The following is a 26438-nucleotide window of genomic DNA, read 5'->3' on the forward strand; positions in this document are numbered from 1 at the left end:
CATTTGCAAATATCTTCTCCCATTCTGTCGGTTGTCTTTTGGTTTTGTTGACTGTTTCCTTTGCTTTGCAAAAGCTTTTTATCTTGATGAAGTCCCAGTAGTTTATTTTTGCCCTTGCTTCCCTTGCCTTTGGCGATGTTTCTAGGAAGAAGTTGCTTCGGCTGAGGTCAAAGAGGTTGCTGCCTGTGTTCTCCTTTAGGATTTTGATGGACTCCTGTCTCACATTGAGGTCTTTCATCCATTTGGAGTCTATTTTTGTGTGTGGTGTAAGGAAATGGTCCAGTTTCATTCTTCTGCATGTGGCTATCCAATTTTCCCAACACCATTTGTTGAAGAGACTGTCTTTTTTCCACTGGACATTCTTTCCTGCTTTGTCGAAGATGAGTTGACCATAGAGTTGAGGGTCCATTTCTGGGCTCTCTATTCTGTTCCATTGATCTATGTGTCTGTTTTTATGCCAGTACCATACTGTCTTGATGATAACAGCTTTGTAATAGAGCTGGAAGTCCGGAATTGTGATGCCGCCGGCTTTGCTTTTCTTTTTCAACATTCCTCTGGCTATGCGGGGTCTTTTCTGGTTCCATACAAAGTTTAGGATGATTTGTTCCATTTCTTTGAAAAAAGTGGGTGGTATTTTGATGGGGATTGCATTGAATGTGTAGATTGCTCTAGGTAGCATTGACATCTTCACAATATTTGTTCTTCCAATCCATGAGCATGGAACGTTTTTCCATTTCTTTGTGTCTTCCTCAATTTCTTTCATGAGTATTTTATAGTTTTCTGAGTACAGACCCTTTGCCTCTTTGGTTAGATTTATGCCTAGGTATCTTATGGTTTTGGGTGCAATTGTAAATGGGATCGACTCCTTAATTTCTCTTTCTTCTGTCTTGTTGTTGGTGTATAGGAATGCCACTGACTTCTGTGCATTGATTTTATATCCTGCCACTTTACTGAATTCCTGTATGAGTTCTAGCAGTTTGGGGGTGCAGTCTTTGGGGTTTTCCACATAAAGTATCCTATCATCTGCAAAGAGTGAGAGTTTGACTTCTTCTTTGCTGATTTGGATGCCTTTTATTTCTTTTTGTTGTCTGATTGCTGTGGCTAGGACTTCTAATACTATGTTGAATAGCCGTGGTGATAGTGGACATCCCTGCCGTGTTCCTGACCTTAGGGGGAAAGCTCTCAGTTTTTCCCCATTGAGAATGATATTCGCTGTAGGTTTTTCATAGATGGCTTTTATGATATTGAGGTATGTACCCTCTATCCCTATACTCTGAAGAGTTTTGATCAGGAAAGGATGCTGTACTTTGTCAAAAGCTTTTTCTGCATCTATTGAGAGGATCATATTGTTCTTGTTCTTTCTTTTGTTAATGTATTGTATCACGTTGATTGATTTGCGGATGTTGAGCCAACCTTGCAGCCCAGGGGTAAATCCCACTTGGTCGTGGTGAATAATCCTTTTAATGTACTGTTGGATCCTATTGGCTAGTCTTTTGGTGAGAATTTTTGCATCCATGTTCATCAGGGATATTATTCTGTAGTTCTCCTTTTTGATGGGGTCTTTGTCTGGTTTTGGGATCAAGGTAATGCTGGCCTCATAAAATGAGTTCGGAAGTTTTCCTTCCATTTCTATTTTTGGAACAGTTTCAGAAGAATAGGTATTAATTCTTCTTGAAATGTTTGGTAGAATTCCCCTGGGAAGCCATCTGGCCCTGGGCTTTTGTTTGTTGGAAGATTTTTGATGACTGCTTCAATTTCCTTAGTGGTTATAGGTCTGTTCAGGTTTTCTATTTCTTCCTGGTTCAGTTTTGGTAGTTGATACATCTCTAGGAATGCATCCATTTCTTCCAGGTTATCTGATTTGCTGGCATAGAGTTGCTCATAATATGTTCTTATAATTGTTTGTATTTCTTTGGTGTTGGTTGTGATCTCTCCTCTTTCATTCATGATTTTGTTGATTTGGGTCATTTCTCTTCTCTTTTTGATAAGTCTGGCCAGGGGTTTATCAATCTTGTTAGTTCTTTCAAAGAAGCAGCTCCTAGTTTCATTGATCTGTTCTACTGTTCTTTTAGTTTCTATTTCATTGATTTCTGCTCTGATCTTTATTATTTCTCTTCTCCTGCTGGGTTTAGGCTTTATTTGCTGTTCTGTCTCCAGCTCCTTTAGGTGTAGGGTTAGGTTGTGTACTTGAGACCTTTCTTGTTTCTTGAGAAAGGCTTGTATTGCTATATACTTTCCTCTCAGGACTGCCTTTGCTGCATCCCAAAGATTTTGAACAGTTGTGTTTTCATTTTCATTGGTTTCCATGAATTTTTTTAATTCTTCTTTAATTTCCTGGTTGACCCATTCATTCTTTAGTAGGATGCTCTTTAGCCTCCATGTATTTGAGTTCTTTCCGACTTTCCTCTTGTGATTGAGTTCTAGTTTCAAAGCACTGTGGTCTGAAAATAGGCAGGGAATGATCCCAATCTTTTGGTACCGGTTGAGACCTGATTTATGACCTAGGATGTGATCGATTCTGGAGAATGTTCCATGGGCACTAGAGAAGAATGTGTATTCCATTGCTTTGGGATGGAATGTTCTGAATATGTCTGTGAAGTCCATTTGGTCCAGTGTGTCATTTAAAGTCTTTATTTCCTTGTTGATCTTTTGCTTAGACGATCTGTCCATTTCAGTGAGGGGGGTGTTAAAGTCCCCCACTATTATTGTATTGTTGTCAATGTGTTTCTTTGCTTTTGTTATTAAAACATACTTTTTAAAAATAAAAACTCCACTGCATTTCAGATTTCTAAGTAATTTTATAGCATACACAAATACGGAGTTTATAATTATCATGGAAAAAAAATTTTCACCAGTAACAAAGACCCCGACTTAATGCATTGAACATACCTGAATAGATCCTAAGTAGCCAGTCCCCCACCACTGAGGACATTGTGGCAAGAGTCCATGCACTGCTAGCACCACCAGGATTCAACAGGTGCCCCTGATTCTTTCTCTGAATCTCTTGGGGAAAAGCGGCACTACCGCTTCCTACTGGTATATTTTCAAGGGAAGACATCAAGGGATGCTTGCAGAGAGATGTTGAGTTCATCCCACACCGTCCCATGAATAAAATGTCCACACAACTGACTTCTCCTACCCTCCTGGACATATAAAATGTTTTTTATTAGCCATTTTGGAAGGAAATCTTCTCAAAGAATAATAAGAAAAAAAGAAATAGTTCTGTCTCTTATTAAACAAACCACACCAGACCAATTTAACATTTTTTCAGTGGCTGAGGATCATCATTTGAAAACCCATGATGACAGTCTTCTGGGTGTGGGGAATGCTGAGTGCAGGGTGAGGGGAGGAGGGACACTGTGTTTGCCAGCCCCAGGTGGTCATGGCCACCGTGATCTTGAGGTGTGTGTTGTTCCGCCATCTTCTCTCACATCAGCTCTCTGGCAGTTCTGGTTCTCTTGGTGGCTCAACCAGGACAGCCTGCTGCTCTTTCCAAGGGTAGGTTTTAATCTGCTATAGGTGGGAAAGTCATTTAACCATGCTCCTCTGTCCTGCATATAAACATGAAGAGACTTCGAGAGAGCATCTAGAGCTTTCTCCAACTGCTAGAATGTTTGCATTTTGTAGCTATCTTAGGGCTATTTAGGAGTTCTTAGACACTATTTATGATTGCTTCATTTTTCCCATAGAGAAATTCCCATAAATATTTCCTATGGTTGAGTTTGTTGAAATCATGCCACTCTAAAGACAATTTTCACTTTATGTTTCAAGGGACAGTGATAAGGAGACATATCAGAAGAGTCTCACAGGCTGGTTTGACCTCATAACTGTGTTCAGGAAAGTGGTCCCCAGCACCATAATGAGCATGCATCACAGTGCACTGGACAGGGAGGGATCACACACAAGGCTCTATGCAAGAAAGCAGATGTGCCCCCGCTGGCCTGGAGCACATGTATTCAGTGCTCCTGTCTACTTGCCCCTTGGTCCTTCCACACACCGGATGTTCAAGTTCCACACCTGCTGTTCAAAAGTTTTTGGTAGCATTCAGAACCCTTTGATGGTAGACGGTGCAAAGTTGCAGGCAAGAGTATCAGATGAGGGGGGATGGTCCACTCTGCTCCCTGTTCCCCCAGAGCCTCCCCCTGGCCTCCTCTCCTGCAGAGGACACCCTTGGACAGGGATGCCATGTCTCCCTTTAGCCCCTACCAATGGAGTGCCCATTCAGCCTCCTCTCTTGGTAGGGTCCCTCAGTTGGTGACTATCAGGACCAGCTAATGGGGCCACTGAACTCCTGGGGCTTTAGTCCCTTCCCCCAGTGGGGTCGAGAATTGGAATATGTTGCAAAGGCTCCCATCTGGTGTCCCAGACTCACAGCTCAGTGGCCCCTTCTTGTGCTGCACAGGCTGCCACAGGAAGCCTTCTGCCTTCTGCCTGATCTCAGAGAAGGACGGGCTTCAGCCCCTGTGTTTGCTTAACTCTCTAGGTGGCATGCGTAGACCTCTCGTGGGAGCTTCCTCACCACCCTCAGCTCCTCTGCAGTGGCGGCACTGTGGTGGTCATGGGGTTTCTACAGTCAGTGGGCATCAAGCTGGCGCTCACCTTACAGCTTTGCCCTCACGTGGTTGAAGGGGAACATTCCTGTCCTGTGTCATAAACTCTGAATCCTAACCACTCCTCCCCCTTTCCTCTTCTGTGCTCAGTCTTCTGACACAGAGATTGGAAAAATGGTGAAGCCATTTGGAAATACAGTGTGGCAGTTTCTCAAAATGTGAAACAGAATGTCCATGTGACACAGCGGTTCCTCCTAGGGATCTACCTGGGAAAAGTGGAACCACAGGTCCTCACAAGAACCTGCACCCTAATGTTGATAGCAGCATTATCCATAATATCCCCCAAATGGAGACAATTCCAATGTGCATCAATGGATGGGTGAGTCAACAGAATGTGGAAATCCCATGTAATGCAATATTATTCAACAACAAAAAGGAACAAAGAGCTGATACACACTACAGAATGGATGAACCTGGAAAATATGCTCACTGAGAAAAAACCATAAAGTTAGATAAGAAAGAATACCTACTGTGGGATCCTATTTGTAGGAAATGTCCAGAAAAGGCAAATCTAGAAGGATGAATGTCAACTAGTGATTGCCTGGGACTGGGGTGGAGGGGTATCTTTTCAGGGTAATAGAAATGTTCTAAAACTTGCTATGGTGATAATTATACAACTCTATATACTTGTGTTGGGTTGTAATGGTGTGTGTGTGTGTGTGTGTGTGTTGGATTATGTAAATATACTTGTGTTGCCCCCCCCCCACAATGCATGCCCACCTGAGCCTCAGAACATGACCTCGTGTGGAAATAAGTTATTTGCAGATATAATTAGTTAAGATGAAGTCATAATGCATGAGGGTGGGTCCTAAATCCAATGACTGGTGTCCTTATAAGAAATCCACATGAAGACACGGCAAAACCCTCAAGGAAGAACATGATAGGAAATGGGGGCAGAGATGGGAGTGATGCAGACACAAACCGAGGAGCGGCGGGGCCACCAACAGCCAGAAGAGGCAACGAATGATTCTTCCCTAGAACTGGGGAAGGAGTATAGCCCTGCCATCATCTTGATCTTGGACTGACTTCCAGACCTGTGAAAGAACAGATTTCTGCTGTTGAAAGCCACCCAGCTCATGGTGGTCGGTTACAGCCGTCCTAGGAAACGAATACTATAGGAAACCCCATTCGGCTGTACACTTAATGCAGGTGTTTTTTATGGTATGTAAATTAGACCTCAATAAAGCTGTTGAGAAAAATTAAATTTTTTCTCGAACCGGCTGGAGGAAGTGAGTGATCAGGACTGAAGTCAGGGGCTCACGAGCCAGGCTGGCTGCCACACAGGTGTGCTAGAAGAGGGGTCTCACCACAGCTGTAGATAAAACAAGGGACTCATGGTGCTGCTTCTCCCAGTCAGTCTGTCCCCTCCGTGCCCCCACCTCTCTGCCACACACCTGCTGACTGAGCAGGGGATCTCCTGTGGGCATCCAGGCTGCAGAGCTTGGAGATTTTTTATGCGTTGTGGTATGTCTCACATCACTCCGGTATGCTGTGGGGAAGACGAGACTCAGTACCTGCCGGTCTGAAAAGGAGGCACGGTGTTTCTCTGGTCACCTGCCCAAGGAGCAGTGGAGGGCTTCTGAGGTGGCCAAGAAAGTACACAGCTGTGAGCTTGACCTTAGAAATGAGGAAGGGCCTTTCTCCCCATGATGGTGGAAATGAGGCCTAAAACAGGTAAAAATATATATTTATTTGGTTATTTTTCAAAACCTCCTGGTCCTTTTTTGAGAGTTTCTTTTTCCCTTCTTGTGTTTTTTAAAAATCTTTAAACTTTTTGTGTATAATTGTTTTATAGTCTGTGTCTGATCATTCTAGCACCTGAGGTGCTTGGGCTGATCCTCAGTGATGGTGGGTCATGTTCTCACATGTTTTTTACTTTTGGTCTGTTGGCTCATGTTCAGCAGAGGTTTATCTAGGAGAATTTCTATGGGCCTGGATGGAGTGTGCCTCCCTCTGGAGCGTGTTTGGGTTTCTTGTGCTAGGATCTTCAGGCCTATGGCCAAAGTAGGGTCACCAGCATCTTGACCCTTTAGCATGAACCAACTCCAAACTGACGCGGAGTCAGACCAGCTATGGATTCTCAGGGGAGACTTGTTTTCTTCATTCATAACATGAGCCAAGGCAGTTTGCTTCTCCCTTTGTGTGTGTGGATCTTGTTGTCATTGTTGTAGGTACTTGCTCTGAAGGTGGAGCCCTTTGAGGAACCTGGTTTGAAGGGCCCACTTTTAACTCCCTCTCTCTCAGGTAGTCAGGGCCCCAGCATGCTAATACCTCTGGTCTTTCAACATCCACTTCTGTCTCCGGGATTTCTCTTACTTTCTTATAAGCTCAGTGTGTGCTGCCCGTGTACTCATTCTGTGCTGCCCTGAATTTCTAGGTGGTGTGTGGAATGGGAGCAGGGTCTTAAGTCACCCAGCATAGTGCCAAGAATGAGGTCTTTAGATTAATGTTGCGGTGGGAGAGGGGGTACTAGAGAAGTTCACAAATAAAGCTTTCTGTTTTCTTGGTGAACTGGGGATGAGATTCCCTGCCAGGTGATGGGAGAGGGGTGGGTCTGAGGTCTCCAGGTGACTGCGACAGTTAGTAACAACTGTGGGAGAGAAGCATAGCCAGAAGTCACCTCAAGGAGGGGTCAGCAGTGATCAGGGCCCCAACCTAAGTTGATTAGTAAGGTTTCAGAGTTCCACGATTGAAAATGGTAGTTAGAAACTGTCATTTAATGAAAGCCCCCTCTCCAGTCTATTCAGAAGTAAAATCATTTCTCTATGTGTCTGAGGGGACATGGGCTATGCTCCACGACCCATGTGTGCCCGCGGTGGGCTGGAAGCAACACTCCCTCGAATATGAAATCCTGCAGCACCTTCTGAATGAATGAGCTGAGGGCTCATTTCATCAGGTTTCACTTTTCTGGCACCTTCCCTCTCTTCTGTTCATGATTCTTGCTCCGCTGTTTCTTGAATACATTGTATTTCAAAGAGACCCCTCTTTAAGCATGATTTAGCCGGGTGTTACGGTGGGGAAATCAAGAATGTTGCTTTGCCAAATAAGTCGTGTCCCTCTTGGGTTTTCAGTTCCTGCGATGATAACGTCCTATCCAAACACGACCCTGGCCACTCAGGGTCAGAAGAAAGAAATGAGTTGTGCAGCCCATGGTGAGAAACCCATCATAGTCCGCTGGGAGAAGGAAGACCGGATCATTAACCCTGAGATGGCCCGTTACCTCGTGTCCACCAAAGAGGTGGGAGAGGAGGTGATCTCTACTCTGCAGGTAAAACGCGAGGAACACAACAGATCAGAATCTAACTTCATCGGCAGGATAATCCTGCCCTTTCACCTAAGTGGGTGCATGTGGGTGATAAACAGCAAATAATCTTTCAGGACTTATTTATGATGCACCATTTCTCTCCCTCTCCTTACAGCGACATTACTGAGTCACCTACAAAAATAGTGCTTGATCTTAAGTGTTAGGAAGAATAAAATGATGACAAGCATGCCAGGGAACCCAGCTGTAATTAAAAAAAAAAAGGGAGAAATCGAGTCTCTTAATGACAGATAATCCTGGAGAAATGACCTCCTATGCTGTGCACCTGTTTTAACATCCTGCAGAAACAGAAATTAGATAGGCTTTATAAGGAAACATGTTTTGCTTTTTTGGGAAAAATCCAATATAAAACCTTCTGTCCTTCATAGAGGATCACAAAAGCTAGCAAAAAGTATTATAGTCCCTTATATATTTTTAGTACTGTTGGTAATTAACTGAGTGGTGTTTTTAGTAGGGGGAGAAGTGACGCTGTAGCATCACATCTGGGAAAAAAGAAAGCCCTGTGTTTGACACGCTGAGATTGAGTCATGCGCAGGTCCAATCCTGGGGTCCTTCTAGAGAGAACTCTAATGAGGGTCCTGCAGGACCAAGCATTTACTGCAGGACTTACAGATCTGCTTCTCCGGGCACTAAAGGCACACCACGAGAAAAATAAATGCATATGTGGAATATACATCCACCTGACCATGGCATCCTACCTAAATGACACATCCCATTTAATGAGCTGGAAGCTAGCATTGACAAGGTACATCGAACCTGTCCATCTACACCATCACAAGTGCAAGGAGATAATTTGCTCTCAGGGGCGTGTGTGTGTGCGTGTGTGTGTGTGTGCGTGTGTGTGTGTGTGCGTGCGCGCGCAGGGGCACGTGTTGGGGATGCAGGAAGGGTGGGAGTGGAGAGATTTTTACAGCCAAAAGCCCTTTTAGTTGTCCTCACTCCATGCTACTGGATAAGATGGATTTCTTTCTGCTTTACACATAGATTTTGCCAACTGTTAGAGAAGACTCTGGCTTCTTCTCCTGTCATGCTATCAATTCTTATGGGGAGGACCGTGGAATAATTCAGCTCACAGTGCAAGGTAGGAAGGAGACCGAACTGGGGGAAAACACTGCTTTTAGGACAGTAAGTGTATGCCCAGGCTCGGGCCTCTGTGGTGGGCTCAGCTTTCTATGTAGCACCTCCTGATTCCCAGAAAATCTTGAATATGTTCAAAGCTGGTGTTAAAACAGTATTTTGCAGTACCCATGACTGTGTCACAGTGCAGCCCCAAAACACAGGGAACAGAGTCCTGAAAGGAATTGGGCCAGATGACCCCGTAGTCCCATTGAAGGCACCCAGTGCAGGAGTGCACCTGCTTAGCCAAATGGTGGGAATCCTTGTGCTAGGCGATCCGAAGGAGAAGGAAAGGTTCACATTGGAAGCCAAAATATTTTTTGAGTTCTGGATTCCAAACCAGAAGAGTGACATTTAATCCACATCCCACTTTGGCCCAGCCGTGCCATAAAAGCCTGCCAGATAGCCCTGCTGCAAACACCGGGCAGTTTGGGAAAGTGCAATTTCTCCTCCCCGAAATGGGATTAGGGAAAAAATGTTTCCTGGTAAAGGGGTCAGCCACCGTCAAAGGCTGACAAAGCTTTTCTGAGCCGAACTCAGCATTTCCACCGTGTCTTCTGTCTGAGCCGTGTTTGAACTAAGCCCAGGTTTTCCTGTCGATTGCGCAGAGCCCCCAGACCCTCCCGAAATTGAGATCAAAGACGTGAAAGCACGCACAATCACCCTCAGGTGGACCATGGGGTTTGACGGCAACAGCCCCATTACGGGCTACGATATTGAATGCAAAAATAAATCAGGTAAGTCCTTTATTTCCTCCAGCTTTATTTCTACTTCAAAAAGCCCTTTTCTTGTTCTCCTCGGTTATTCGTGATTACCTGTACGAATAAACCCCGCCTCAAGGAAACTCGGAGGGGTCTCTTTTTACCAGTTTGTCTTTCCTTGCTCAGAGCACACCGCGTCTCCTTTGCGGGGTGGGGTCTGTGTGCAGGGGCCCGGCTCTGCCTCAGCCCTCCCTTCTTTCCCTCTGGACCCCAGGCTTGCTTCCCACCTGCCACCCTGGTGTTCTTGCTGCAGACCAGCAAGCGGCGTGTTATGTTTTCTGCCCCACCCCCACCCCCACCTCCTGCTGTCCTTCAAGTCCCATTTCCTCAGCCGGGGGGGCTGCTCTAGACAGGGACTTCTGACTAGAGCCTGGGCGTCGGCTGAGCTCGGAGTCTGTAGGCCCAGTTTGTGCAGAGACAGGAGAGCTGCTCCATGTGGAGATGCGCACTGATCCTGCAGGGAGGTTCCGGAAGAGCCGCAGGGACAGTCCAGGGGCACTTGCCTCTGCTCAGAGCATCACCTGCTTCCCTGGGGCCAGAGGGGCCATAAATAAAACAGACTCGGGGGTCAGGACCACAACAGGTGTGTCTGTTCTTCCCCTGAAAGTGCGGTGCTAGCGTCACTTGGAACTGCAGGATCCATCAGGCCGAGGGTAGAAGGCCACCAGCATGGCCTCTGTTCAGGACTTTGTGTCTCATGAAAGAGAGGAGGACTCAGAGCAGCACCAGCATGTGTAGGGTTAACAGACCTCCCACGTAGCCTTATTTTGCACTTTCTGGGCACCGTACTTGACTTTGGTTCCCCGGTGGTGACCTACTCAGTATATTTGGGCGGAGGCGGTAGTGAGAAGGAAGCTCAGGCAGCTGGAGGCAGGCCCTGAGTGAGGGACGTGTCAGGACCAGCATGCAAGGGAAGGGACAGGGAGTGGCAGGGGCTGGACGGCCGGCCGAGGGAGCAGTGTCCCAGCAGCGTGTGTGAACCTGCTTCACCCCCGGAACAGTGGTTTTAGCAAGAGCACTTGAGCCTTGCAGAATGCAGCTGCATTTGGAATGCACAGAGGAGCGGCTCGTTTGCCCAGAGTCACGATGGAGTCCCAGCAGTGAGGCCACACAGCCTCGGGGCCTGCAGGAGCTCAGAGAGCGGAGCGCAGGGGCGGCCAGTGGCATGGTCCCCGGGGAGTGGGACAGCCGGCGCGGGGCGGAGGCGGGGGACGCAGGGACGGCGAGCTAGTGAAGACAGTGCTGGCCTAAACGGGACTCTGCGGGAGCTTCCCCGGGGCCAAAGGGAAGAGAGGACACCTGCCTTTGTTGTAGAGACGCAGGTCAGGAAGGAGCGAAGGAATCCCAGGTTCTGAGACACTCATCTTGAAGTCAAGGAAACACTTCTTAGGTGAGGCAAGCAGGTTCTAGCAGGGAATGGCCGGGACGCTGACCGTAACGTGAAGAACTCCAGAGACAGGCAGACGCACATCGTGGGGACGGTCCACAGAGTCCCAGGGCGGGGAGGCCCCCACCGTCTCTCTGGCTGAGCCTACCTGCAGGGTGGCGGGCTTCTGTGCTCTTGGCAAGCGTGCCTGCGGGGTCTCTTGGGGGAGCGGTTCAGTGCCTCCCTGTCTCCGGGGAATCGGTCATTTCCAGGTGCTGGTTCCACAGCCATCTGTGTGCCTAAACTGGCCCCTTGCTCTCAGCATTCGCACCTGTGAAATGGGACACCACAGCATCTCCCTGGGACAGGAGTCCCTCAAAGGCCACAGGCTGCCCTTTGGCAAGACCACCCCCTTCCCTGGACCACGCGGTTCCCATGCTTACTCCCACCTGCTTCTTAGACCCCACCTCTCATGTCACCTCCACAAGGATGCATTCCTGCCCACACCCGAGGCCAGGCCTCCCGTCACGTGCTCCTACAGCATCATCTCCTTTCTTTCCTGGCTGGGCTGTCACAGGCGATCATATAGTTGTTTCGGTGATTATTTTTTTTTTTTCCAAATTTATCAACATTTCCTTTTATTGCATCTGGATTTTGAGTCAAGTTAGAAAAGCTGTTCTCTACAGTTGGGCTATGAAAGAATCCACCCTGATTTCTACTCGTATGGTTTCTTTCTCTCGCTCCTACATTCAGATCTCTGATCCATTTGGACTTGATTCTTGTGTATTCTGGGAGACACGGGCCCAGTTTGATCTTTTCCCAGATGGAAATCTTGCTGCCCCAACATGACTTATGAAAAAGCCCACCTTTCCCCAGTGGTTTCAGATGCCAACTTTGTCACCGGCTAGCTTTTCCTTGTGCTTCTCCATCATTTCTGGACTTTCTAGTCTATTCCATCGTTTTATCAGTCTATGCCTGCATCAGCACCACACTGCGCTAATCGTGGAGGCTTCTTCTCATGTTCTAATTTCTGGCAGGGCTAGTCCGCCCTTCTGACTGCCTTTTGACGTTTTCTTGGCTTCCCATGTGTGACCCTTAGGATCAACTGGTCTAGCTCCATAAAAACATTTTTGGCATTTTTTTATTGGGATTGCACCAACTTTGCTAACTAACTTAGGGAGAACTGACGTTTTTGTGATGCTGTCGTGGACTGAATTGCGTCCACCAAGGAGGTACGTCGAAGTTCTAACCACGGGTTCCGCGAAGGGTACCGTCTTGGGGAATAGGGCCATTGTGGTTGTGACCGCGGATCCATGGGTCCTCTCCACTGGGCTGCAAGTTCCTGTGCCACGAGGCCTAGTTTTCCCCTAACCCATTCCTCCAACATGTAGCACAGCCCAGCACACTGGGGGCCCTCAGTGCATACTTGGTGAATACTCTTTAACAAGGGAGTGGCTTTAAAGCATGTCCCCAGTGTCTGGCACATAGCCAACGTCTTCTAAATGGTGGCTGAGAGTATCAGTCTGGCATGCACACATGCTTCTAAATCAAATGCCCCTAAAACCGTCTGTGCCCTCCACCTGAGAATCCTCAGCACCCCAGCACTCCGTGAGACTTCCCCAGAGGCAGGAACTCTGCTGTCTAGGGTCACATGCTCCTGGATCCCAGCACTCGGCACAATGCCTGCCACGTGAGGAGCACTCAGAAAATACTCGGGGCGTTTAATTTACCTGCGACCCAAATCTAAGAATCATCTTCACAGCACTTCCGAATTCTAAATTGAGCGGGTTCTACATAACCCACGTCGGAGAGCTCCTTATCTATGACCTGACTGCAGTCAGAACCCATCCATGCTTCACACTGTCCTTCCACCGCACACGGGGCCGGGGCTGAGAGGTTCACACAGCCCTGGAGCGAGTCTAACCCAGTCTGAGTTAGAATCGGTTCCAGGAGAGTCACTGGGGAAGAGCCCATGGGACAGGTGGGTCCGACTCCATGACCTCACGTCACCAGCAGGGCCCTCCTGACCCTCCACTGCGTTCAGTTTGAAAGGCCTGGGCAGCAGGCAGTAATGGTATTCACTGCCATAAAAATCACGTTAGTCTTTTCATGTATTAGTTTCTTCCTCGATAAGTTTTGGGTATATAGAAAGGACAACTATAATTTAAGCTAATGCAACTTATAGGCTGAGTACATAGAAAACTGATCCTTGAAATCACAGCTTAAATGTCACTACCTCCAGGAAGCCTTCCCTGATCACCCATTTTATAATGTGCCCCTTCCTCTATTCATATAGCATCCTGTCTGCCTTGGAACATTTAGTGGGCTTGTGGATGCTTACTGAATACCTGGATCCTCTACTGGGAAGATGTTTAACATCTGTCTCCCCTACTGGGAAGCTGTCCCTCTGAGGGTTCTTGTGACCCCTCAGGGCAGGGACGGTGTCTGAGGAGCCCTGTGCTACGACCCTGCATCCCCAACAGTGAGCAGTCCACATATGAGACTTTTCATAAACATTTGTGAACTTGTTGGCTCTCATCCTCTGTGTCAAGCAATGAAATCATACCCAAGACACTTTTCTTTACTCTTCGTTGATTTGCGTAGGACGTAAGGTATTGCTGTACTTGGCGTTTGTAACTGAGTGGGTCCCTGCAAGGGGCCACTCGGTCTGTGCTTGAACAGCCCCAACAGTGGAAACTCCCTAGCCCCAGGAAAGCAGTTCTGCCTTGGGCCAGCCATGACTGTCACAAGTTCTTACAGTTCATGCACCGAAACAGACCTTCCTGAATCCAGTGGCCCTCTTCCCACCCCTAAACCCTGTGGTCAAATGAGACCCCTTGCAGGATTTGAAGACAGAGGACTCTCCTGCTTTCCTGTTTGCCAGGAAAAATAAAACGTCCCAAGTCCCTTTACTTGTATCTCCTATGACCACCCCCTGACCCTCTCAATCCGGTCCTGCCCACATCATCGACTTTGCCTTGTGTGGCGTGGCTTTGGCTGCCACGTGACTTGGTTCCTAGTGAGTACTGCCTCTCCCCTCGATGGACACAAGAACCCCTTTGCCGCCCAATCCCAGCATCTCACCCCGTGTGTGCCTCCAGCTCCTCAGGCGCTTTGCGGCATCCCCTTCATCCCCTCTTTGGAAGGCAGCCTGCCTCGTGCCCACATCCCCCCTTTTGGCCCTGTCTCCTTCCGCACAGTGCCTCACAGATCGCCCAGGGGGCTCCAGTGCCTTGGGACCCGCTCTTGTCCTGGAACGTAACCATCCGGCCCAGGAAGCACACACTCTCTTATACAGCTAAGTGCCATCTTCCAGAGCCTTCTTTCTCGAGCCCCCCTTCCCCATCTCACCCTGAGAATATCTCCTCCATGGAGCAGATGGAGCAGAAGGGGCTTTCCCTATGCGCTGTGTCTCCCTTCTAGTAACCAGGGCAATAGGAGTGGTCCTTCCCCGAGCTGCCTCATAATTTTTAAACATTTAGAATCATTTTGTCTCCAGAACATCCTTCTGGTCACCCTCACTCCTCCTGGTCTTTGGCTTCTAACAACACTTCTTCAGATCAAATCTTCCCTTCTTATGTTTGTCCTTAGTGATCTGCCAACCCCCTGACTCGGGATGTCGGACCCCCAAGTGGGGGTCCCCAGTGAGCACCCAGTACAAGCACCCTGGTCCCTGTGGGCTCCCTCAGTCCTTTCCCACGGGGTTGTTGGGTATCTCAGAGGCAGGAATGTGAGTCTGAACTTCCCTCATCCTCATCCTCTTCCTGCACCGGTCTCTCTGGGGCATGTCAGGGAACCCCGCCCACTGGTTCAGGGAATGCCCCTGACATCTCCTTTCTAAACCAGGGTCCAAGTCTGCTCTTGCACGGCTCTCCCCACTTCCGTCCCCGCATACTCACAGGGGTTACAGTAATTCTGTTCCCCTCTCTTGCACTTGACTAAACTCGTGGTCAGTAAGCCAAGTCAAGCCCTTGTCAGTCTGCCTCCCAACATATGAGATGTTCAGCAGATGTCTGGAAAATTGAAATCCAGTCTCATTAGGTGTCCCGCAGGGACTATGTGGAGGTCACATGCTACCAGAAAATGACCTTGAGCTTCAGGGTAACATAGGTGAGGTCAAACCCCGGCCGCACGTCATGCCAGCCATGTAACAGGCCTTCGTTTATTGACCTTCACGAGGAAAATAAAAATCCCTACCTCACCAGGATGTTGTAGTAATTCATTCAGATAGAGCGCTCCAAACTCTAGCTGTGCATCGGAATGACCCAGAGAGAGGCTTTGTGAAGCGCGGTTTTCTGGGCACCGTTACGAAGTGATTCTGATTCAGTGGGTCTGAAAGCAGAGGTCACAAAACTCGGAGGTGTTTCCGACATGCCCACGCATTTGGGGACCGCAGGAGTCATGTTTATAAAATGCCTAGCACAGGGCCAGGGGAGCAGATGCAACCCCGCAAACCCACTGTCTGCCCTGCTCTGGGAGCCGAACTCCACCGGCTACGACATGCAGATTTTTTTTCCCCCTCTGAGCTCCCCTTGGGTTCGCCCGGTGGCAAGCACAAAGAATGATTCAGACAAGGATCCTGGCAGCGACTGTGTTCTGTCAGGGGCCCCTCTTCTGCGGTCCCAGCCCTGTCTGGACTCCGGCAATGCTGCCCCTTCCTCTTGGCCCTCCTGACCCCAGAGGGAGCAGCTCCCCACTCTTGCTAGGTGCTGGGAATCTCTAGCCCAGCCCACACCTTGGTAAATAGTCCCCTTGTGAAGGATTTTCCAGTGTGAACTATAAGCCCTCCTCGACACCGTATTTGTTCTCTGCATCCGGAAAGCACTGTCCCCCTCCTCCACAGGGCAAGGACACCTGTGATACATTCCCCCGACAATGTCATTTCTTGCCCTTCCTGTTCATGCCCTTCCCAGCACTCTCCGTGCATCCTCCAGCTCTTGGATTCCCAAGCATGCATTTCTGTTTGGGACTTACTCCCAAGTTTCTTTATTTTGTCTGTGATACGCCCTTCCCAGTTGTACTTGCATTTCCATCTGCATTTCCATCCTCCCAAGTGTCAAGATCGCTCTGTGATTGTTCATAATGCCCAGTGTTACATTTTCCAGCACACTTTGCTAATAATCCACGTCCTGCCTGTCTGCACATCAGCATCTGTGATCAGAAACAGTATCTCCGATCCCTATCCTCTTTTCTTCTGGGTAGTCACGTCCTTGTTTTATTCCTCCTTTGATGCCGTATCATTTGCCAGAAGGTGTCTGGGGATTTAAGTAGACTTTCTTCTCCTTCTCCATTCAGTTACTTTCAAATCCTCCAGGGTAAAGCATTCTTTCTCATCTTCTTGATCTTTAGCTCAAAATCCTTCCTGTGTTGTTCTGAACCTTATTCTAATAATCATGATCATTGACATCATCTTTTTTTATCAAAGTGCAATAACTGCAGGAAAGAAGCTAAAAACACCACCCCTTCTTCAAGCACCTTGCACTTCCTGCCCTTTACCCCTTGCCTTGGCCACGCCCCCATGGGCTCTTCGTGAGTTGATTGGCAGGAGGAGGAGGCGGTCAGTGGACATTACTACACCTCCTCGGGCCTCTTTGCTGTCTCCCAGACACAACCTCGGTGAAGATGGCCATGTCTTCATGGACCTGGCCATTCCAGAAACCTCCCTGTGGCCCGGGGCAGAGCCATCAACCACTACAAGTACCTACTGGTTAGCTGCTTCTCTGCACCTTACAGAGCCCGAGGTTCCTCTCTTGTCCTAGATGTCTTCTCCAGAAGGTTTGGCTTTCTCCTTTTGGGACAGGGTCCATATTTATGTGTCAGTCCACTGGTCCTAAATCCCCCCCACTTCGGGGTACTCTGTCGGATCACCTTCTTCTCCTCTTCTACTGTGTGATTCTTTTGTAGCATCTTCTTTTTCTATGTCAGTGTTTATCCACTTTCAGTCTTCTTGACTCAAGTGATACTTTTCCTTTTAGGTGGAAGAGTCATTGTCAGTCTTTATTATGCTCTGTTCCCCGGTTAGTTACAGCATTCCAAGGCAGCCTGGAAGAGACATATTTTTGTACAAGTCCGGAAGACCTCTTAATATTTATGGCTACCTGTAGGCAGACCAGCCCTCTGAACTTCCATGCTCATCATGAACGTGGGAGGGGAAACGAACCCTCCCCAGGGCTCAGAGGTCTATATGTTTGCCCTTTATGTATTCATCTGTTAAACATGCATTTATGATGCATCATCGGCTGGGCATCAGGCACTGTGCAAACACCGGGGACGTGGCAGTGGACATGGCAAGCATGGTGTCTGCTGCCACGGAGCTCAGAATCCAGCAGGGAACACAGAACCTCAGTGAGGTTCCTATAGGGATGGTGAGGGCCACCCAAGAGGACACCGGGGACTGTGGGGCTGTATAAGCCCCATCTCTGTGCACCACCTGAGGTTCTTGTTCTCTCACAACTGACAGCATCTCTTGACCCCTCAACCCCGGTTAGCAACCACCCAAACTCTTTCTGAAAGGAGAACCGTTTACTCCTCATTGGTCGAAGCCCCAAACCCAGCAGGTACAAATTGTCGTATATTCAATGATAACTCTTCCCATGAGGCCTGTGCTCTTGTGAAAATTAGCCGTGGTTGAAAATATTTCCCACAAGAAAGTATTTGAGACTAAGTGTTTATGCTGGAGACTGAGATTAGTTTTTACGTAAGTATTTCATGTTGACTGCTGTGCTTCTAGAACAGGAAGGATCTGACATGGCTAGGGGTTTCGCTGGTTTTCAAATACCTTTTAGAACCAGAGTTTTTGTTTTGTTTTGTTTTGTTTTTTTGTGGGTGGGGGGCAGTGTCCAAACCATAATTCCTTTTACTATCTCATACAATGAGTGCCTTGATGTGGCCGTTTCCCAATTCACTGACGCGTGCGCCTTCCTCCTTGATACCCACCAGTGCCTCAGACGTCCCCCCCAGACCTTAGCTGCCCACAGCCCTTGTCCCCCTTAACGTGGGTAATGAGTGTGCAGTGTCCCCCTCTGATGGCCAACCCGCCAGCATGCTGGGAGCATTGCTTTGAGAATTCTCTTTGAATTGTAACTATTCTTTCCTTCTTCCTTCCTATGTGTGTGCGCGCGCGTGCGTGTGCATGTTTAATTCCTACTTGTGAACTTTCAGAGGCAGAGGAAAAAAACTCACGTCTCTATCTCTTCTTTTTTGAAAAACAAAACCCAAAAGACTCCTGGGATTCTGCTCAGAGAACCAAAGATGTTTCCCCTCAGCTGAACTCGGCCACCATCATTGATATCCACCCTTCCTCCACCTACAGCATCCGCATGTACGCCAAGAACCGGATTGGCAAGAGCGAGCCCAGCAACGAGCTCTCCATCACCGCGGATGAGGCAGGTGCGTGTGAGTGGGCGAGGCCCATGTCCCGGAGCCCCGGAGCTGGCCCCCGGGGCTCACATGGCTAACACAGAATCAGGCCGTGGGCTGCACCTGGTGGAGGCCTTTTGAAGAGTGCCCTCCACAGCGCCACACCCTGTTAGAGACGCAGACAGCGCTCTGCCTCCTACTTTGAAGGGACTGTTCTTCCAACTTCATTCAGGGTTCTCATATGCAAGAATTAAAACACAGACATAGGAGACTACCAGTCTGGTGATATTTTAAAGAGCTGGGCCATTTTTACATTTCCTCTGTTTGGATCATGGAATCCGGGTTGACAGGAGAACCATGAGTGTATGTCTTGCCCAAGGCCCTGTGCAATCCAGGTGTGAGTGGATGGCTTAACTAGGAAATGGCAAGAATATTCTGTGTGTGAGGAGTTGGGGGGACAGCGGTAGACGATATTTTATTGACTAGAAATGTCAATATTTCTATAGTAAACTTTATTGTTCTTCCTATTCCAAAGAATTTCATATTCAGGGTTGAAAATTTAGAGGATAGAGATAAGCATTTTGAAGAAGGCCAAACCGCTTCCCTAATCCCACCACCTAGGGCTACCTGTGGGCGTGGTGCTATCACCTACTGAATCGTTCATCACACATACGCATGCATGCATTCTCCCTCCAACACTCGCACTTGGCTACCAGGGGTGAACTGACCAATTTGTGGGGGTCTGAGCCATTAGGCAGTGTCGGTGAAGGCTGGCTGTCAACCCACATCCTGGCGGGAGAGGAGGAAGCCAGCTGCCACTGAGGTGCTCTGGGGAAGGAAAGGTAAGGATCCAGGCCTGGCTCATCTCTTAGGAGCCCCAAACCTGGCTTTTCTTTCCCTGCCAGAAATCAGAGCTAATCAGCCACTACGTACCTCTGCAGTGAAACTGGAAATTTAGACTCGGATCCCTTCTTCCACACCAGGTTTAATGTGATCATCCCCGAATGAATGAGAGTCCACGAGAGGTTTGTTTCAGCTTTCAGCTGGGGAATTAGGGTTGTTCTTGACTTCCTTCCCTCCACCCCCTTCTCTTCGACCCTCGTTAATGGCATTCCAAAAAGTCATCACTCTTATATACCCCTTAAGTACTTGCCTACAATTCATAATGATATCTTCCACCATCTATTTCACAAATCCTATATTATTAGACATGTCTGTTTTTTTCTGTTTTTTATTACTATAAATGCCACTGTGATGAACATCCTCTGCGGTCTGTCTTTTGCCACTTAAGATTATTCTTAGGTTCAATTCCAAGTAGTAGGATTGCTGGACCAAAACAAATACAAACATTTCACTCTTCTGCTATGTGTAGTCAATACCATCCACAAGGAAGTGGGTTGAAATAGACAGTTCTTCCTGCACTGGGGATGAGCACTTCATTCTCCACCTGGGAACACATTGGTTCTTGAAAATTGTTTTTACGGGCGGGTGATAGGATAGCTTTATTCATGGGTGTCTGAGGATGAGCCATTTCTATTGCTTAGAAACTCTAAGTGATTTCTCATCGTCAAAATGGACATAATGATGCCTTTCTCCTCCTCACCACAAACATACTGGATAATTGGGGGAAAGAAATGCAAGCTCTCAAAGTACTTTGTATTTCTCAGAAACAAGTGAGAAATGAGTGTCAACGTGCTCCTGCAGAAATAGAATCGTATTTAAATATTTAAACAGCCCACGAACTTCCTGGAATTTCATCACGTTGTATATTTAGGGAGGAGACGCTGCCCCCCAAATGTAATCTTGGACTCACTCCTCAAGCTTCTCCTCCTTCTTAACCCTTGCTCTGACTGCGCTCCATCTGGACATCCTTCTCAAGAGAACTGTATTTTCCGGTGGTGCCTCTGGTGGCTGCCTTCCAGATTGCCACCATGAACCCTGCTGGGTAGCCTTTTCTTGGGCTCTCGGTGGCCCCTGCTGCGGCCGACAGTTGCCATGGCAACGTCGCTCTGTGGCCTGGAGGCCGGGTGAAGAACCACTCCCAGCCCGGTGCAGACCTGTGGTGCCACTCCCTGGCCTTTCTGCAGACACCCTCTTGACTTCCAGGCTGCTGGTGGCTCCACAGAGCCTCTCTGATTCACTATTCAGACGAGCTAGGGGAAAATGCATGGAGGGGAGCAGCTAGAGCAAAGTGGCGCTCCAAAACAGGATTTGTCTTTGTCTTGGTGCATTGGTTTTGTGGCTGACATGAAGAAATCAGGTTTTCTTACTTGTGACTCACGGAGAAGGTAGGGCAACTGTCCTGGCCAAGGATCCCCTCATCAGAATTGCCTGCAGTGGCCATGGATTGCTGCTAATGCTCCCCAGCAGGGATACCCAACGACACAGCTTTGGGGAGCTACTGTCATCTCGAGGTGACATTTTCCCATCCTTATTGCCCACTTTCCTTAAGGCCATCTCTCAAGCAGACTATCTCTCTCTCAGATGGAAGCTCCTGGAAGCTGTAGACCCACTCATTTTTATGGTAATACAGTGCCCAAGTCTCAGGCGTGGGGGACATCTCTCAGTACCCAGCTGAAAATGTGTCTGTGAAGTGATTAGGTCCGGGTCTTCCCCGACCCCCTCTGCTTTGAAGCTGCACTCGACTTCCTGTGGCCCCTTCCTGCCCCCTGTCCTCTGCATGTGTGCTGTGCCCTCTGTCTGGAGGGTCTCCCTGGATGACGTTAGTGCCTCCTCCCCCACCGCTAAGTAGGAATCCTTCTGACAATGGCCTTTGAGGCATGTCATCCTTTCTGCATGGACCTCAGGGTCCTGGGTGAGGCTGTGGCCCCCTCAACGTGAGGGGCTACAGGCTGCTCCTGTTTCCTTCTTCATGTGTGTCCGGCACAAGGCAGATCTTTCATGGAAATCTCATGTGGGAGGAATCTTCATAAAGATGCCTCACTGGATTGTGTTAGAAGGGTGTGACAGTGATTGTGTGTGTGTGTGTGTGTAGAATGTATTTGCACTGAAATTTTGAAGGGTCTCATAAAGAAAGAAAAGTAGAGGAAGGCAAAAGGGAAGGGCTTTGGAAGGTGGAGGAAGAAAAAGGCACACCCCGCCGGAGCTCTAAGCCTGCAGGAATCATCGGGGCCAGTAGCCTGAGATTCCCAGCCCTGTCCCGGTGGGCTGGGGCTGTCCCGGGTCACAAACTGCAGCCCACAGCACAGCAGGCCTGAGCATCTGTTTGGCTTGGGTCTGCCCTACTGTAGTGCAAATCGTTCGATTTAGGCACCAGTTTTTGAAATCGGGAAAATTCAGATCAAAATCCAAATTTTGAGTTCCTCCTGAGTGCCTGCTTGGCACCCATCAGCTGGAGCCAAGTATATAGAGGTTAACTTGAGGCTGGCCATAGCTCCCCTCAATTAATCATCATCCCACCCTTCTTTCATTTAAGAGTTCAGCGAATTCCAGCCCATGGGCCAAATCCCCCCTACAACCCTCAAGCAAAGAATAGGGTTTACATTTTAAAAAGAAGACTATGTAACAGAGATCTCCCGTAGCCTACAAAGCCTAAATATTCACTATTTGGCCCTTTACATAAAAATTTTACAGATCCCTAACTTAGGTCTTGCCGTGGTGGGAATTTGGGTTTTGGATTCCTGTCATATATCCCATCCCAGAGCTTAGTGAAGAAGGAGTCATACCATCTGCACAGCATCCTTACCTAATGTTGGAAAACAGCATTTTCCAACGCAACCACACCCAGGGCATTTTCTTTTTCTTTTTTTTTTTTTTTAAATGTTCTTTTTTTTTTTTAAGATTTTTATTTATTTATTGAGAGAGATAGTGATAGAGAGAGAGCATGAGAGGGGGAGAGTCAGAGGGAGAGGCAGACTCCCCGCTGAGCAGGGAGCCCGATGCGGGACTCGATCCCAGGATCATGACCTGAGCCGAAGGCAGTCGCTTAACCAACTGAGCCACCCAGGCGCCCCACCCAGGGCATTTTCGTGTGAAAGTGCATGGGGGTTTTATCATACACCCGATGCACTCGACACGAAGCAGGGTTCTCACTGTCCAGCACTCTCCTCCCGACTCCCCTCAGCAGCCCCTGACCCCTCAAAGAGGAGAAGGTGAGGGAGGAAGTGGAGACACTGTCAGGAGTCCACGGGATTAGATCCTAACGGACCAGAAATGCACTGACTCGCCAGGTTCCTTCAACCCCCATCAGCATGTCACATCCGCAGCTGACCCTCACCAAGACCAACTTCCCTATTAGCAGCTGTGCCCTGAAGGTCACATGTCGCCTAGCGCCTCGGCCCGGGTTTGGGATGGCTGATCCCTTCACTGTTTTCATTATGAATCTGCCCCTAGAACCTGGAAGTTTGGTTACGCAGGAGCTCACTGAGAAACCACTGAGTTTTTTCAGATGCATCCGAGAGTGGAAAGTCAGGATTACGGAAGGGTCACCACATGGAGTCGTTGGGTTTCCCTTGGATCCAGCGCTAAATTAACAGCCCTTTGTACCAGTCCTGATCACATTCCAGAGTAGCAGCTCCAATCTAGAGGAAGCGTTGCCTCTGTGTGCTGAGCTGGGGGCAGAGGGAGAGAGGATGTGATGAGGGCTTAAGGAATAAAAGGCATCCACATGTAACAATAAATGTGAAGCGTGGTGCCCAGTAGGGCCCGGTGTGGCATCAACTGTGTTCCTCCAGGGGACGTCAAATGCACAGGGTCTGCCCCCCAGGAAGAACCAGGCACGCCCTGTGCCTGAGCCTTCAGCAATCTGCTTCCGTGGCCATCATTTTTCTCCAGCGTCCATTTAGAGACTTTGGAAATTAAACCAGAAAAATCACTGGATGCCTTGCCACTCCTTATTCATGCCCTATATACACTCACTGGCTAACCTAGAATGTTCTGGAATGTTTTGGAATGTTCCTCCCCCCCTCCCACAGCTCCTCAGGTGTTTGGTCAAATGGCATCTCTGTGAGTCCTACTCACCATTTAAAGTCCGACCCACGGCCCACTCTGGCACACTTGGCCCCCTCCCTCCCTCAACATTCTCCTTTGTAAAAATAGCATCACATCACCATCAACATAGCATATAATTTAAATAAAATTTAATTTAATTTAATTCTAATTTTAATAAAAAATAAAAAATAATGAAAATAAATGAAAAAATAAATAATAAAACATAGCATATAATTTACCAATTTATTTTGTTTAGATCTATTTTGGGTCCCTCCCACAAGGGCGGGAATAGTTGCCTGTTTGGTTCATTGCCATATCCCAACCACCAAGAACAGTGTTTGGCACATAATAAGTGTTAAATAAATAAAGAGCTTAAATTAATAAGCTACTTACTTGATAAATAGCTATTACATGAAGTCATCTTTTTCCTGTCTAGGGGTCAACTGTTCTTTGTTCAATTTGATTTTTATCAAACATCGTCTTGGTCTCCTCTGCGTAGCCAAGAGCATCATTCTCACCCCTGCTGCCTCCAGCAGAGGTAAACGTGTCTGTGGAGCCCACTTTTGTACCCTAGTCCTTGCTGACTTTTGCACCGGCGCATAGGAAGCCCTCATTAAATCCGCCAATAAGGGAACCAGAGATAGAAATTTGGGAGTGATTCCCACAGAGATGGTTCAGCCAGGCTAAATGACTGATTTGGTGCCAAGACTCTGCATTAAGCCAGGAGATGGCTTCGTGGAGGAGAGGGTATTTCGAGGGGCAGAGGGGAGTGCTGAGGCTGGAGTCTTGTGTTCACCGATTGGAAGTGAGAGAGAGGACCATCCGTGGAGACCATTCATTGAGAGTGACTGTCAGGGAAGCAGGAAACAGGAGAGGAGCAGGCTCAGGAGGTGAGGTGGGGATGCAGAGAGAGGGAAGCAAGAGCAGAGGTCTGCGTGTCTGGCAGTTAGGAAGGGTCTGTCATCCCTGTGTCTTGAGCCAAAAAGAATTCATAAAAGTTGCCTTGCCTAGGAAGAGCATTAGGAACTATACACACCATCTCCAATTATTACTGTTTCGTAGATCGAGCAGTTTGGGCTCCTGTAGAAATGCAGAGATTATTTATTTTGGAAAATCACATTCATTATTAATTCTTACCTGCTAGCCTTCTCCTCTTGCAAGAAAAAGCGACATATTCTGGTTTAAAAACAGAAGAAGAAACTATGCTTTCTATAGATAGTATAGCTTCAGTTCAAGAACATGTAAATAAATTCTTAAATGTCAGATGTCAACACAGTTTTTAAAGTTGGTTAAACAAGTGAGTACCTAATGGTTGATCTTGAATCCTTTCAGCTTTTGGGAATTCAGTCTGCCTTGGATTAAATTTTAGAGAAATTACAGAAATTGTCTGTTTGCCAGGAGATGAGGACCTGTGGAATGATTACAGCTCAGGAGCTATAAGGAAAGCATGAAATTTCTGGAAGCAGACTCATTATATATATATAAAATTTTTCCTATAATGCTTTAGAAAACTTAAGAGTGGAAAATTCAGTTCCCCAACAAACAAAAACGCTTCCTAATTATATTGGGCATGACTCTAATGTGTGAGTATAGATTGTATTCTTTTGGCGTTTGTCTTTGACATTGTTTCTATAACTTTATTTTTGAGAGAGAGGTCTGGACCAGATTGGAAAAACAAATTCTCCCCAATTCATGACTGCATCATTGACTTCAAGGTTTCTGGTAGAATCAAAACCATTTTGTAAATGCTATCCTCCTATCTTTGTTCTTAAGCCTGACTGTATCTCATCAAGGATGTGAAGCCACCCACCACCCCCCCCCCCGCCCAGAATGATGCCCCCAAAGGTCACAGGCCAGACACACTCAAAGGATGCAGGGTGAGGTGCTGCCCCCATCTTACCTCTCATTCCTCACCAACAGGATCTTCTTTAAGTCTGATTTAGCACAATTAAATTAAAATAATCAAGCACCAGTATAGCTGTCAGACCTCAAAATCATTTTTTCAAGAAGGATTTTCGTGGATGAACCCCGTGCTTCTCAATGACCACAGAGTTTTCAGCTGAGAGAAATCTGCTACACGGGTTTTCACTGGAGCTCGTATCAAAAGGCTCCTGCGTGAAGGGCATGAGCCTGTGAGCAGAAATTAGGTACAGAGCTGTAAGAACGATGATGGCAGGTGGCTGGATGCCTGTCCCTCCCTCGGTCCCTGCTCTGGAGTCGGCTTCGGTGCTAACGCAGCCTTCTCACGTGGGGAACCACGGATAGACCCAAGAGGCTGCAGCACCTCCCGCAGACCAGCGGTCCCCGTGACCTGCCGGGTTGAGAGAGGTGTGCTCTGCGTTTCAGTGTCTCACAATGCTTTACCCTTCAAGGCAGGGACTTGCTCCAGACCCAGATCGGGAGGCCGTGCAGCTCAGAGTGGGGGGAGGACAGCCTGGGGCAAAGGTGGCCCTGAGCAAGTGCCCGGTGCCCCTTGTGATTGTGACGGTCCCCACGCTGAGGTGCGGGGAGACTGTGGGGGTCGCCCAGGCGTGAGCTGGCAACGCCGACGGAGGGAAAAGAAAGCTCGAGGACAGAAGGTCAGATCTGCCCGGAGCAGGTGTGTTTGGGTTCCACTGAGATGTTGGCCACGGCTGGGACAGGGGGGTGCATCGGGGATGGGGGTGCAGAACAGAAGCATGCAGAGAGAGGCAGGACCCAGAACACAGGGCAGTTAGTATGATGAGTGAGTGGCTTGAAGGGTGCTCTGGGCCCATGTCCCCTTTAAAAGAGGTCAAGTGGAAACCAGAATCAATGTTTAGGACCCAAATAAAAACTGGCACCAGCCACAGATGCAGGACTGGGGCAGGCTGTCCGGTGAGGCTGAGCGCCTCAGCGGGGACAGCGGCAGGCCAAGCACAGAGAGGAGACACGCAGAAGAGAGACGCCAGGCTGGCGGTAGCAGGACGGAACGA

The 26438-nt window shown here is 48.2% G+C and overlaps 1 protein-coding gene across 1 annotated transcript in view; it reads left to right on the forward strand.

The window, feature by feature from the left end:
* DSCAM (DS cell adhesion molecule) overlaps window positions 1-26438 on the forward strand; it is a 709341-nt gene that overhangs the window by 559647 nt on the left and 123256 nt on the right. The window contains exons 14-17 of the mRNA XM_044918979.1: window positions 7682-7878; window positions 8917-9013; window positions 9657-9785; window positions 18397-18564. Coding sequence (XP_044774914.1) covers window positions 7682-7878; window positions 8917-9013; window positions 9657-9785; window positions 18397-18564 — 591 coding nt within the window. The remainder of the gene's footprint in view (window positions 1-7681; window positions 7879-8916; window positions 9014-9656; window positions 9786-18396; window positions 18565-26438) is intronic.

The sequence above is a fragment of the Neomonachus schauinslandi genome, chromosome 1, assembly GCF_002201575.2.
Source record: "Neomonachus schauinslandi chromosome 1, ASM220157v2, whole genome shotgun sequence".
Taxonomy (NCBI): Eukaryota; Metazoa; Chordata; class Mammalia; order Carnivora; family Phocidae; genus Neomonachus; species Neomonachus schauinslandi.